This window comes from Eriocheir sinensis, chromosome 29 (genome assembly GCF_024679095.1).
Source record: "Eriocheir sinensis breed Jianghai 21 chromosome 29, ASM2467909v1, whole genome shotgun sequence".
Classification (NCBI taxonomy): Eukaryota; Metazoa; Arthropoda; class Malacostraca; order Decapoda; family Varunidae; genus Eriocheir; species Eriocheir sinensis.
Window position 1 is genome coordinate 8,524,922 of NC_066537.1, and position 14,302 is coordinate 8,539,223.

Below are 14,302 nucleotides of genomic sequence, written 5' to 3' on the forward strand. Positions count from 1 at the left end.
CTCTTTCCCTTAGTGGTTCATGTCAGGACGTAAACATTTTTAACAGGTTCAAATGTTTGCTCTCTCTCTCCTTCATGTCAATTTGGTTTGTTTGCCCTCCTTGCTAGCTTAACTTACTCCTCCTTCTCCTCCTCCTCCTCTCCCTCCTCTTCTTCATCACCTCCTCCTCCTCATCCTCCTCTTCTTCTTCTTGTCGTTAGAGCAGTTTTGTGGTTGTCTTCTTTTACTGCTTTGTCTCTTTCCCTTGAGTTGACGTATTCGCTTTGGTTCCTTCGTTCTTCTTCCTCTTTTTCCTCTTCCTCTTTATTTCCTGTATCTTTTCTCTTTCTCCGCTTTCCTCTTTCTCTTTTTTTCCTCTTTTTCCTCTTTCTCCCTTCTTCTACCTCCCTGTTCTGCCACTTCCTGCGCTTTTCTCTCTCATCGTTACACATGTTCTTTTGTATCCGTTATTTCCTGATTCGCTTTCCTTCCTCCTCCTCCTCCTCCTCCTCCTCCTCCTCCTATCCTTCTTCCTCCTCCTCCAATCCACCTACGCTTTCTCTTCCGTTTCCTCCTCCCACACGCTCTTCCTCCTCATTTTTTTCTTCCTCTTCCCCCCCACCGCAATCCTCTTCCCCCTCCTCCTCCTCCTCCTCCTCCTCCTCCTCTTCCCGTCTTTACCTATACTATACACCTATTTTCTTAAACTTTCGTAATCCGCTTTCCTCCTCCTCCTCCTCCTCCTCTTCCCGTCTTTACCTATACTATACACCTATTTTCTTAAACTTTCGTAATCCGCTTTCCTCCTCCTCCTCCTCCTCCTCTCTCTCTCTCTCTCTCTCTCTCTCTCTCTCTCTCTCTCTCTCTCTCTCTCTCTCTCTCTCTCTCTCTCTCTCTCTCTCTCTCTCTCTCTCTCTCTCTCTCTCTCTCTCTCTCTCTCTCTCTCTCTCTCTCTCTCTCTCTCTCTCATTTCGTCCCTTCTCTCTCCCTTTCAATCTTATTCCTGCACACATTTCTATATTCCTTGTTCACCTTCTCTCCCTCCTCACACCTCCCTTCTATCATCCTTTTTGTGTCAATTCATCTTTATCTTATTTTCTTATCTACCTCATTTAATTATTTCCTTTGTCTTTTATCTTTCTCCTTATATCAATTCATCCCAGACCCATTTTTTTCTTAACTGTTTTTTTTTTTAGCTTTCTTCATCTCATTTACTTATTCACCCCGTTTTCTTATTTTGTTTCTCTTTTATTTTATTTCCCATATCAAATTACCCCAACATCATTTTCCTTCCTACTCAATTTTCTCTCCTCCCTTTCTTTCCCTTTTCCCTTTCTTTCTTCCCTTTCTTTCCCTTTTCCCTTTCTTTCTTCCCTTTCTTTCCCTTTTCCCTTTTTCTCTTTCCTTTCTTTTATCTTTTTTCCTATATTTATTTAATCCAAACTCCACTTTATTATCCTGTTCTCCTTTTTTTTTTCTTTCTCTTCATTATTTTATCATTATCATATCATTCAACCATTTTTTTTTTCTTCTGCTTTCTCCTTTCTCTCCCTTTTCCCATTCTTCCCTTTCTTTCTTTCTTTCTTTCACCTTTTTTTCACATATTTATTAATCCTAACCACACTTTATTATCCTGTTTTCTCTCTTCCCTTCCTCCATTCACCTTTCCTTCCATACCAATTAATCATAACCTCCATTCATTCTTCTTTTCCATCCTCAATCCATCTTCTTACTCTCCCTGTTTTTGTATTTCCTTTTCTCTTCATTATCTTATCCATATCATTTCATCTCAACCCTATTTTTCCCTCTTACCCTACTTTCTCTCGCCCCTTTCTCTCCCTTTTCCCTTTCTTTCTTCCCTTTCTTTCATCTTTTTTTTCACATATCAATTAATCCAAACTCCACTTTATTATCCTGTTTCCTCTCTTCTCTTCCTCATTCACCTTTCCTTCCATACCAATTAATCATAACCTTCATTCATTCTTCCTTTCCATGTCAAACTTCTTTATCCTATTTTCTTATTCACCCCGTTTTATTTATTTCCCTTTCTCTTTTCCCATCTTCCCCATTTTTTTTCTTATCCTGTCTTTTCTCTACCCTTCTTCTTAACCTCATTTTCTCTCATCCCCAGATTCCAGTAACAAGACAAAGCATGCGAGGAGGAGGAGGAAGTGGAGGCGGTGGAGGCAGTGGAGGTGGTAGCCGTCGTGGAGGAGGCGGAAAAGGAGGAGCAAATACGGGGGAGGTGACATGTGAGGTTCCCCGGGTTGCCTACTGTCCCATGGGGGTGTACCGGGGTAACCTTGTTGCTCTGAAGCATGTGAAGAGGCGCTCCGTGGACCTGACTCGTGCCATAAGGAAAGAATTAAAGCAGGTGAGCGTAAAGGTGTGTGTGTGTGTGTGTGTGTGTGTGTGTGTGTGTGTGTGTGTGTGTGTGTAACAATAAGAGATGAAATACTGCCGACAATAGAGGAAGGTTGAAAGGAGGGGAAGGGATAAAGAGAAGAAGCGACGGGAGGAAGGAAAGGAAAGGAAAGGAAGAAAAAGGAAAGGGATAGGAAAAGGAGTTAAGGGAAAGAGAGATCAGGAAAAGGAAAGGTATGGGAAAGGAATGGAAGAGGGAGAGATAAGGATTGTAGGAGAAAAGGAATTTGAAAGGAAGGGAAAAGGAACGGAGGGAGAAAATTTATGGAAAGGAAGGGAAAGAAAAGGAATGAAAAGAACGGTGAGGAAAGGAATGAAAAAACGCAGAGGAAAGAAAAGAAAAAAGAAAGGGAATAGGAAGTGGAGGAGGTAAGGGAATAGGAAGGTAAGGAAATGGAAAGGGAAAAGGAAAGGAAAGGAAGGGAAAAGGAAAGTAATGGAAAGGAAGGAAGAAGAAAGTAATGAAAAGGAAGGAAGAGGGGATGGAAAGGAACGACGGAAGGAAAGGAAAGGAAAGAGAAAAGGAAAGGAATAAGAAAAGGAGGCAATAGAAAGAAAAGGAAGGAAAAGAAGAGGAAAGGAAAAATAAAGAGAAAGGAAGGTTCGGGCATATAGGAATAAAACCAAATATTGAAACAGCAAAGCACGAGAGAAATAAGAAAAACAAATGCGAAAGAAAATAATGGAAAGCAAAACCACACACCAGGAGATAAATAAATAAATAAAGAGGAGATAAATAAAGAAACAAAGAAATAAAAGGGAAATGGCATCAATAAAAAATAAGAAAAATAAGGAAAAATAAATGCGAAGGAAAATAATGGAAAGCGAAACCACACACAAGGAGATAAAGAAATAAATAAAGAGGAGATAAATAAAGAAACAAAGAAATAAAAGGAAAATGGCGTCAATACGGAATAGAAAAAAAATAGTTCACGTAGGAAAAAGCAGGAATAAAAATTGATGATGAAATTGGAGGTGGGAAAAAGGAAAAGAGAGAGAGAGAAACGGTAAAGAAAGAGGAAGAGATTAGAAAATGCACAATAATTGATATATCTGACCTTCCTTTTCCCCCTCCTTCTCCTCCTTCCTCCTCCTCCTCCAATTCTTTTTTTTCCTCCACCTCCCCTTCTCTCCCTTTTCCCACCTCTTCCTTCTTCCTTCCCCTCCTCTCTCTTTTTCTCTACTCTTCCCCTTCTCTAAATTTTACCTATTCCTTTTCTTTCATTTTTTTTCTTTCCCCTCCCCTTCCCTCCTTTTCCTCCTCCCCTTCTCTCTTCCCTTCCTCTTCCCCTCCTTCTTCTCCTTCCTCCTCCTCCTCCTCCTCCTCCTCCCATTCTTTTTTCCTCCACCTTCCCTTCTCTCCCTTTTCCCTCCTCCTCCTCCTCCTCCTATCTCCTTTTTTTCCCTTCCCCTCCCCTTCCTCTTCCCTTCTCTCCTTTTTCCCTCCCATTTCCAATTCCCTCCTTCCCTTCCCTTTCCCTCCTTTTTCCCTCCTCCCCTCCCTTTTTTTTCCTTTCTCCTCCTTTCCTTCTCTCCTCTTCGCCCTACCCTTCCCAACCCTCTCTCTCTCTTAACAACAACAATAACGCCAATTTTACCACAATCTCCTCCGCGTCAATCTCCTCCTCCTCCTCCTTCTCCTCCTCCTCTTCCTCCTCCTCTTACAGGAACTAAAAAATATATCAAAGACAACGAACATGGCCGGGAATATGACATCAAAGGAAAATGGGAAATGGAAAAAAACGATGTAATAGGAAAAGGAAAAACCGGAGAACTAAGAAACGAAGGAGGAAGAGGAGGAGGAGGAGGAGGAGGAGGAGGAGGAGGAGGAGGGCAAAAAGTAGGCTACAAAAAAACAGGAGGAACAGGAGGAAGAGAAAAAAATTAAAGGGGACGAAAAAAAGGAAGAGAGAACAAGGAACAGGAGGAGGAGGGAAGAAGAGTACAAATGACATGGGAGGGGGAAGAGGAGGAGGAGGAGGAGGAGGAGCTTCCGTCTACAGAGTTCAAAGGCCTAAGGTGACCCAAGTTTTCTCTCTCTCTCTCTCTCTCTCTCTCTCTCTCTCTCTCTCTCTCTCTCTCTCTCTCTCTCTCTCTCTCTCTCTCTCTCTCTCTCTACCTACCCACATACATACGTAAATACATACCTATAGACATACATAACTATCCCTCTATTTATCTAACTATCCATCTATATATTAACCTATTTAACTAACTAACTAATTATCTATCTATCTATCCATCTATATCTACAAGTCACCTGGCAGATTCTACCTGTTCTACCCATCTACCTTTTACACTCTTCCGCCGTTCAAGCCTTCAATTAGTATCTTCATCAACCCATCACCTATTCATCTATCTACCCATCTATCCATCAGTCTAACTCTATCTATCTATATCTACTTATCATTTATATTTACAAGTCTATACACTTTTACGCTGCACAAGACTTCAATTAGCAACTTCATTACTTCACCAATTCATCTAATTACAAATCTATCCATCAGTCTAAATCTATTTATCTATTTCTACTTATCATTTATATTTACAAGTGGATACGCTCTTATGCTCCTCAAGCCTTCCATTATCACCTTCATCACCACTTCACCTATTCATCAATCAACCCATCTATCCATCACTCTAAATCTATCTCTCTATCTACCATTCATATTTACAAGCCACCTGGTCAATTCTACCTGGTCCGCCAATCTAACTTTTACGCTTTCACGCTGCACAAGACTTCAATTACCACCTTCATTACCGCTTCACCTATTCATCAATCAACCCATCTATCCATCAGTCTAAATCTATCCATCAGTATCTACCATTTATATTTACAAGCCACCTGGCCGATTCTACCTGTTCCACCAATCTAACTTTTACACTCTCACCCTGCACAAGACTTCCATTACCGACGTCATTAACCATTTACCTGAGCGCGGAACTTTTCGTCTTTCGGGAGTGCACAATACGAAAAGCGGCTTTGCCATAGTATACGTTCGCTCCCTCGCTCGCTCGCTCGCTGTCTGGCTGGCTCGGTGGTTGACTTCCTACCCGCGAGATCCGAAGAGTAGAGGGAATGAATAAGGGATAAGGGGTGGCTGTGTGCTAGACTTTTGTGGTAGTGAATAGAACAAGAGGGGATGGGGACAAGAGAGAGAGAGAGAGAGAGAGAGAGAGAGAGAGAGAGAGAGAAAAGGCCACTGGGTTGAATTAAGTAGGAAGTCTAATTTATTTTTTGTGAGTGTGTGCTTTTTATGTTGCTTTGTTGTGGTTAAGTCTAGTGTTCTAATTTGCGTTAAGGGGTACAGAGAGAGAGAGAGAGAGAGAGAGAGAGAGAGAGAGAGAGAGAGAGAGAGAGAGAGAGAGAGAGAGAGAGAGAGAAATGAAGTTGTGGAAATTAAAAGAAAGGAAAGGAAAGGAAAGAAAAGGATAGGAAAGACAAGCAAAGGAAAGGAAAGGAAGAGAAAGGAAAGAAGAGAAAGGGAACGGTATATGATAAGTTACGGAAATTAAGAAAAAGAAAGGAAAGCAAAAGAAAGGAAAGGATGGGAAAGACAACCAGAGGAAAGGAAAGAAAAGGATAGGAAAGGCAAGCAAAGAAAAGGAAAGGAAAGGAAGAGAAAGGAAAGAAAAGAAAGGGAAAGGAATGCGATAAGTTGCGGATATTAAGGAAAGGAAAGGAAAGCAAAGGAAAAAAAAGAAAGGATAGGAAAGACAACCAAAGGAAAGGGAAGAAAAGGAAAGGAAAAGAAAGGATAGGAAGGGAAAGGAAAGGATACGAAGCTAAACTAAAATAAACAAGCAAATAAAAAGAAGTAAAATTTAGCCTATAATATTACTTAATACTTAAACTATAGATAGCGCTTCCTTTTTATATCACTAATTCATCTTCTCTACTCCTCCTCACAACGCAAACTAAAACTCCACGTCCAGATATCACTCCACAATCAGAAAGTCTTGGCATTGATAAAGAAAAACAAAGAAGGAAGGAAGGAACGGACATTTACCGGGACGAAAACACAAGAGAAAAACACAAACATCATCTCTACTTCTCCTTACCACTCAAACAAGAACTCCACGTCCAGATATCACTCCACAATCAGAGAGTCTTGGCATTGATAAAGAAAACAAAGAAGGAAGGAACGGACATTTACCGAGACGAAAACACAAGAGAAAAACACAAACATCATCTCTTCTTCTCCTTACCACTCAAACTAGAACTCCACGTCGAGATATTATTCCACGATCAGAGACTCTTGGCATTGATAAAGAAAACAAAGAAGGAAGGAAGGAACGGACATTTACCGGGACGAAAACACGGAGGAAAAAACAACCATCTTCTCTTCTTCTCCTTACCACTCAAACTAGAACTCCACGTCGAGATGTTATTCCACGATCAGAGAGTCTTGGCATTGATAAAGAAAACAAAGAAGGAAGGAACGAGCATTCACCAGGACGAAAACACGGAGGAAAAAACAAACATCTTTTCTTCTCCTTACCACTCAAACTAGAACTCCACGTCGAGATATTATTCCACGATCAGAGAGTCTTGGCATTGATAAAGAAAATAAAGAAGGACACGGAGGAAAAAACAAACATCTCTTCTTCTCCTTACCACTCAAACAAGAACTCCACGTCGAGATATTATTCCACGATCAGAGACTCTTGGCATTGATAAAGAAAACAAAAAAGGAAGGGACGAACATTTACCGGGACGAAAACACAGAGAGACATTTACCGGGATGAAAACACAAGAGCAAAAACAGACGAAAAAACAACCACTAATCGTCTTTTCCAGTCTGAACGCAAGGGAGAGAAAATGAGTGAAGCAATTAAACGCTACTGCATCGCCTCGCTTGAAGGGAAAAAGAGAAAGAGAGAGAGAGAATTAATTACATCGTGTTGGGAAGAGTCATTCGTCATTATGCTCGAGTTATTTTTTTGGAATGTCAACAAGAGACAGATGCGTAGACAGACAGATAAATAGATAGATAGATAGATAGATAGAGATACGAAGACACAGCCATAGCCATAAATAGATAAACAGTCAGAAAGATAGACATATGGATACTTATAAATATAGAATGATATAGTCAAATAGATGATTATATATGGATAGAATTGAGAGGAAGTTATCGTTTACACATATATAGATAGAAAAACATAGATGGGAAGAGAAAGTTATTCGTAGATAAGAGAGAAAGAACTGAGAAATTTCAAAACGCCACACTCCGTTATTCTGAGCTAACAAAAAGAAAACGTTAGACCTGGAAATCAACAGATAAGACAGAAATAAATACAGCTTGATACAGAAATTCATAGATAAGAGAGAAAATGACTGGGATATTTCAAACGACATACTTCGATATCCTGAGCTAACAGATAAAAACCAGAGAGCTGGAAGTTAACAGATGAGACAGAGGTAAATAATACTTCGATATCCTGAGCTGAAATTCATAGATAAGAGAGAAACGGACTGAGAAATTTTAAAACCCTATACTTCGATATCCTGAGCTAGTAAAAATGAAAACGATGGAGCTTGACGTTAACAGATAAGACATATATAAATACAGCTTGATACAGAAATTCATAGATAAGAAAGAAATTACTGAGAAACATTAAAATAACCATACTTTGATATCCTGAGCTAACAGATAAAAACGAAAGAGATGGAAGTTAACAGATAAGACAGAGGTAAATACAGCTTGATACAGAAATTCATAGATAAGAGAGAAACGGACTGAGAAATTTTAAAACCCTATACTTCGATATCCTGAGCTAGTAAAAAAGAAAACGATGGAGCTTGAAGTTAACAGATAAGACATATATAAATACAGCTTGGTACAGAAATTCATAGATAAGAAAGAAAGAACTGGGAAATTTTAAAACAGCCACACTTTGATATCCTGAGCTAACGAAAAGGAAACGATAGAGCTGGAAGATAACAGATAAGACAGAGGTAAATACAGCTTGATACAGAAATTCATAGATAAGAAAGAAAGAACTGAGAAATTTTAAAATCACCATACTTCTTTATTCTGAGCTAACAAAAAGGAAACGATAGAGCTGGAAGTTAACAGATAAGACATATATAAATACAGCTTGATACAGAAATTCATAGATAAAAAAGAAAGAACCGAGAAATTTTAAAACCACCATGTTCGTTATTCTGAGTTAACAGATAGAAAGCGACAACGAAATACCGGTCCTAAGTGCTTTCCAAAATCCAATACGAGGCAGAGAAAAAAAAGTAAAGAGCAGAAAGACGTGTTATCGATTATTTGTTAGTGGATTTTTCTTTGTCTCTGTCGCTTCGTTCGGTGACGTTACAGAATTAATGGAAAAGGAAGTAAAGGCGAGCGAAAATTATGATAAAAGAGGGAATGGAAAACAGAAGAGAAAAACGAAGGACGGGAAATGGGAATAAGTGAGATAGATAAAAAGATATGTAAAGGAGAAAATAGATAGACACACAGAGATAAGAAGGCAGAAGAGAAAGTTACGATAAATGAGAGAAGGAAAGTATAGAAGAAAAAAAGAATGACGGGAAATGGGAACAAGTGATAGATAGATAGAAAGAAATGTAGAGAAAAAGATAGATATATAGACTTACAGATAAAGAGGCAGACAGATACAGAACAGAAAATAGAGATAAAAGAAAGAATAGAAAACAGAAGAAAAAGCGAGAGACGGGAAATGGTAACAAGTGATAGATAGATAGATAAAGATATAGAGAAAAAGATAGATAGATAGACTTACAGATAAAGAGGCAGACAGATATAGAACGGAAAATAAAGATAAAAGATAAAAGAGAAACAGAAGAAAAAGCGAGACGGGAAATGAGAACAAGTGAGATAGATAGATAGATATGTAGATAGATAGATACAGACAGACAGATAGATATATGGTTTGAATAATTGACAGTCTTGGAAAGGAAAATGAGAGAGAGAGAGACCTTCAAAGATCAAGTATTCTGTTTGTTTGTTTGTTAAATTCTTTGTTTGTTTACTTTCACAATGTTTAGATATTCTCTTTTGAGGGGAGAGTCAGGGTGTGTGTGTGTGTGTGTGTGTGTGTGTGTGTGTGTGTGTGTGTGTGTGTGTAATCAATTTTTTTTTAATACCACAAACACCACCCAAGCACCCTCCCTCCTCTTCCTCCTCTTACCCTCCTCTTACCCTCCCTTCTCCCTCCTTCCCTCTTCCTTCTTCCTCTCCTCTCCTTCCCCCTCTTCCCTTCCTACCCTTCTTTCTCCCCTTTCCCTTCTTCCCTCTTACCCTCTCCCTTCTTCCTCTCCTCCCCTTTCCCTTCTTCCCCTCTCCTCTCCCTCCTCTCCTCCTCCCCTCTCCCTTCTTTCCCTCCTCTTCTTCCCCTCTTCCTTCTTCCTCCCCTACCCTCTCCCTTCTTCCTCTCCTCCCCTTTCCTTTCTTCCCCTCCTCTTCTCTCCCTTCTTCCCCTCCTCCCATTTTCTTCCATTTCCCCCACTCATCCCCTCTCATTATCCCGTCAACACATACCATCACCACCACCACCACCTCCCTCAACACCTCTAACCAACACCACCACCACCAAAACACCGTCCCTGCGCCTTCCTAAACCCCTTCCCAACCCTTTCTTCTTCTTCTACTCCCCACAAATCACCCTACCTCCCCTTACCTACTCCCCTTTCCTTTCCTCGCCTTCTCCCTTCCCACCACCACCACCACCACCCTCAACATCATTATCACCACGTCCATCAGATGCGAGAGGTGCGACACGAGAACTTGGCTGTCTTCGTGGGGGCGTGCGTGGAGGCCGGGGGAGTGGTGGTGCTCACAACCTACTGCGCGCGCGGCTCCCTTCACGACGTGCTGATGAACGATGACCTACCCCAGGATGACCTCTTCGGCGCCTCCCTCGTCGCGGATCTCATTAAGGTAAGATACAGGTGGCTCGAAAATACATACGCTATTTATAGGTACTGGGATTCATCCTCTATTTAATTAAGGAAATATACAGGTAGACCGAGACCATACGCTATTTGCAGGTAACAGGAACAGGTAGGTTAAAAAAAGTTTGGTCCCTCTCAAAGCGCGTGAAAGAGAGTGAAACCATAAAATATTTGAAGGTTATTACAGGTGTTTAGTCTCTCCATCCATCCAAAAATAAGGTGAACGTAAGTTAAAAAGGTAGGTCCAATTCAAAACGTGAAATTACATGAGAACTACAGGAAGAGGCAAAAATGTTTAGTGCCTCTCAAATCGTGAATCAACTTGACATCAATCGGAAAGAGAAAACATACGCTATTTACAGGTATTTACAGGTATTCTCTCATTCAGGTAAGGTGAAGGTAGCCATGAATGTTGTGCCTCTCAGAACGTGAAGTAATGTGAAACCGATCGAAACCATATGAAATTTAGAGGGTATTACAGGTATTCTATCCATCATCTCATGAAGGTAAAATGCAGGTAGCCAAGAAAGTTAAAAGCCTCTTATAAGGTGAAGTGATGAGAAAACGATTGAAGCCATACGATATTCAGAGTTATTTATTGATATTGACAGGTATCAGACTCCCTACTTTCATCAAGATTAGGTGTAAGCAGCCAAGAAAGTTAAAAGCCTCTCAGAAGGTAAAGTGATGTGAAAGCGATTGAAGCCATACGATATTTAGAGGTATTTAAAGCTATTTACAGGTGGCCAAAAATGTTAAAAGCCTCTCAGAAAGTGACGTGATATGGAAGCGATCGAAAACACGCGATATTCAGAGGTATTTACAGGTATTTAGTCTGTCCATCCATCCAAAGGTGAGGGGAAGGTAGGTATCAAGACGCCTCTCCACTCGAAATTGACCTCTCTTTTGGGTACTCTTTACCTTTATCTATTATGGGAGCAGCGAGTGGCGGGCTTTTTTTTTTTTTTTTTTTTTTTACTCTTTTTGTTGATGTAAAAAAAAAAAAAAAAAGATAGGTCCAATTCAAAACGTGAAGTGATATGACAATTACAAGTATAAGATGGAGAATGTTAATTAATATGACAACGCTCGAGCTACAGGTATTGGCAGGTATTCTCTCATTAAGACAAGGTGGAGGTAGGTAAAAAAAAAAAGTTAGGTTCCTCTCAAAACGTGAAGTGATATGACAATTACAGGTATAAGATGCGGAACGTTAATTAATCGGAAAACGCTCGAGTTACAGGTATAGACAGGTATTCTCTCATTAAGACAAGGTGGAGGTAGGTAAAAAAAAAAAGTTAGGTTCCTCTCAAAACGTGAAGAGATAAGGAGACGATTGAAACCACACGATATTTAGAGTTATTTATAGATATTGACAGGTATCAGACTCCCTTCTCTCATCAAGATTAGGTGCAGGGATAAGAAAAAGATTGAAACCACACGATATTTAGAGGTATTTATAGATATTGACAGGTATCAGACTCCCTTCTCTCATCAAGATTAGGTGCAGGGATAAGAAAAAGATTGAAACCACACGATATTTAGAGGTATTTATAGATATTGACAGGTATCAGACTCCCTTCTCTCATCAAGATTAGGTGAAGGGATAAAAAAAGTTGAAACCCTCTACACGATATATAGAGGTATTTATAGGTATTTACAGGTATCAGGGTCCATATTTCATCATTAGGTGAAGGATTTAAAACACAGGTATTTATAGATATTGACGGGTATCAGACTCCCTTCTCTCATCAACATAAGGTGCATATAGCCGCGAAAGTTAAAAGTCTCTCAGAACGTAAAGTAATATGAGAACGACCAAAACCACAAGATATATAGAGGTATTTATAGCTATTGACAGGTATCAAGGCCCATTCTCTCATCAAGATTAGGTGGAGGTAGCCAAAAAAAAAGTTAAAACCCTCTCAAAACGTGAATATGAAAACGACCGAAACAACACGATATATAGAGGTATTTACAGGTATTTTCAGGTATTTACAGGTATCAGGGTCCATATTTTCATTAGGCATTTACAGGTATTTGCAGGTATTTACAGGTATCAGGGTCCATATTTTCATTAGGTATTTACAGGTATTTGCAGGTATTTACAGGTATCAGGGTCCATATTTTCATTAGGTATTTACAGGTATTTGCAGGTATTTACAGGTATCAGGGTCCATATTTTCATTAGGTATTTACAGGTATTTGCAGGTATTTACAGGTACCAGGGTCCATTTTTTTCATTAAGCTTAGGTGCAGGTATCCAAGAAAGTTAGAAGCCTCTCAGAACGTGAAGTAATTTTGACAACCCTCGAAAACATATGCTAATAATAGTATCACCGTCCGTTCCCTCAATCACAATAGAAGCCAAAAAAAGTGAATAGCCTCCTTCTTCGTTCGACTTCAGCGTTATATCAAGAGAGGAAAATGAGGACGCTTTTGGAATTCAGTTATCATTCTTCTTTGACAGTTTTGGAATTGTTATTATTATTCTTCGTCAGTTTTGGAGTTCAGTTGTCATTCTTCTTTGCCAGTTATCATTCTTCTTCTTTTTAATCATTCTTCTTTGTCAGTTTTGGAATTCAGTTGTCATTCTTCTTTGGCAGTTATCATTCTTCTTCTTTTTAATCATTCTTCTCGTATCAACAACCTTCCAAACCACCCACGATAGGAGGAGACGAAAAATCTCTACTAAAAACCGTGTCGTGAAGTGATGTGTTCGCGGGGTATGTAAAACTATAACGATAAAAAAAATTAAAAAAATTTGGGGTGACGAAAAAGTGCCATGCAAAGTGCGTTCTCGTAAATAGAAGAATTTCAGAAAAGTTTCCGCCTTTTTATAGCGACCGCGAGCAAATTAGGGTCACGGGAGCGGCGCTATACTGCTGACGTACTGAAAGCGGGGCCAGGCAAGTAGGGGGAGGGGCTGGATAGGTGCGTGTGTGTGTGTGTGTGTCTGTGTGTGTGTGTCTGTGTGTGTGTGTGTGTCTGTGTGTGTGTGTGTGTACCAGCCACTGATGAATGAAAATTGTACCATTGCTTTTCCCTCTATGGGCGATGAGAGTATACCAATCCCATGACGATAGCGGCTGATAACTGACCTTGTGTGTGTGTGTGTGTGTGTGTGTGTGTGTGTGTGTGTGTGCCGATCGATACCCAATTTGTGAGGCTCAACTTATTGAAAAGAATACGGGCTTCGCTGATTTCTCTGTTATATTCTCGCTTATAACCGAAAATAATATTGCGGGCGAAGTAGAGGTGAGTTCCCCCTAAAAAAAAAAGAGGAAAACATGAGGGGAGATGAAATTAGAACCTCCATGCTTGGCTTACTTCCCATATTTTTCGCTTATGACCTTAAATGAAATGGAAGGAGGAGTAGAAATTCAAAGGACCCCAAAAATAAACAGAAGGGGAGATTAAATAAGAACTTATGTCGGAGGAGAATGAAGTAACCCAATATGAGAGAGAGAGAGAGAGAGAGAGAGGTGGATAGAACATGTTTGAAAAGGTCTTGTCCAGCAGTGGGTTATTAATTAAAGAATGATGATGATGATGATGATGATGATGGTGGTGGTGGTAAGAGAGGCACAAAAAGAATAAAGGAGGAGGAGGAAAAGGAGAGGAGGAGGAGGAAGAAAAAAATGGAGGAGGAAGAAACAGGAAACAGGGAAAAAACGAGAATGAAAAAAAACGTGGAAATATGAGAAACGAAGGAAAGAAATAAAGAAGAGAAGGAAAGAAGAAAGTAAAGAGAGGAGATAGAGGAGGAAAGAAGAAATACAGGAAGGAGAGAAGGAAGGTGAAAGAGTAGTTACTGTAATAAGGGAGAAGAAGGAAAGAAGGAAGTAAAAAGAGGAGAAAGAGAAAGAAAGAAGAAATATAGGAAGGAAAGAAGGAAAGTGAAAGAGTAGTTACTATAAGGAAGGAGAAGGAAAGAAAGAAGTAAAGTGGGGAATAAAGAAAAGA

At 39.8% G+C, this 14,302-nt stretch overlaps 1 protein-coding gene across 3 annotated transcripts in view; it reads left to right on the plus strand.

Moving 5' to 3' along the window:
- LOC127004979 (guanylate cyclase 32E-like) overlaps positions 1 to 14,302 on the plus strand; it is a 142,458-nt gene that overhangs the window by 106,668 nt on the left and 21,488 nt on the right. For all 3 annotated transcript variants that reach the window (XM_050873351.1, XM_050873352.1, XM_050873353.1), the window contains 2 exons: positions 2,111 to 2,353; positions 10,146 to 10,322. In XM_050873351.1, the coding sequence (XP_050729308.1) occupies positions 2,111 to 2,353; positions 10,146 to 10,322 (420 nt within the window). The remainder of the gene's footprint in view (positions 1 to 2,110; positions 2,354 to 10,145; positions 10,323 to 14,302) is intronic.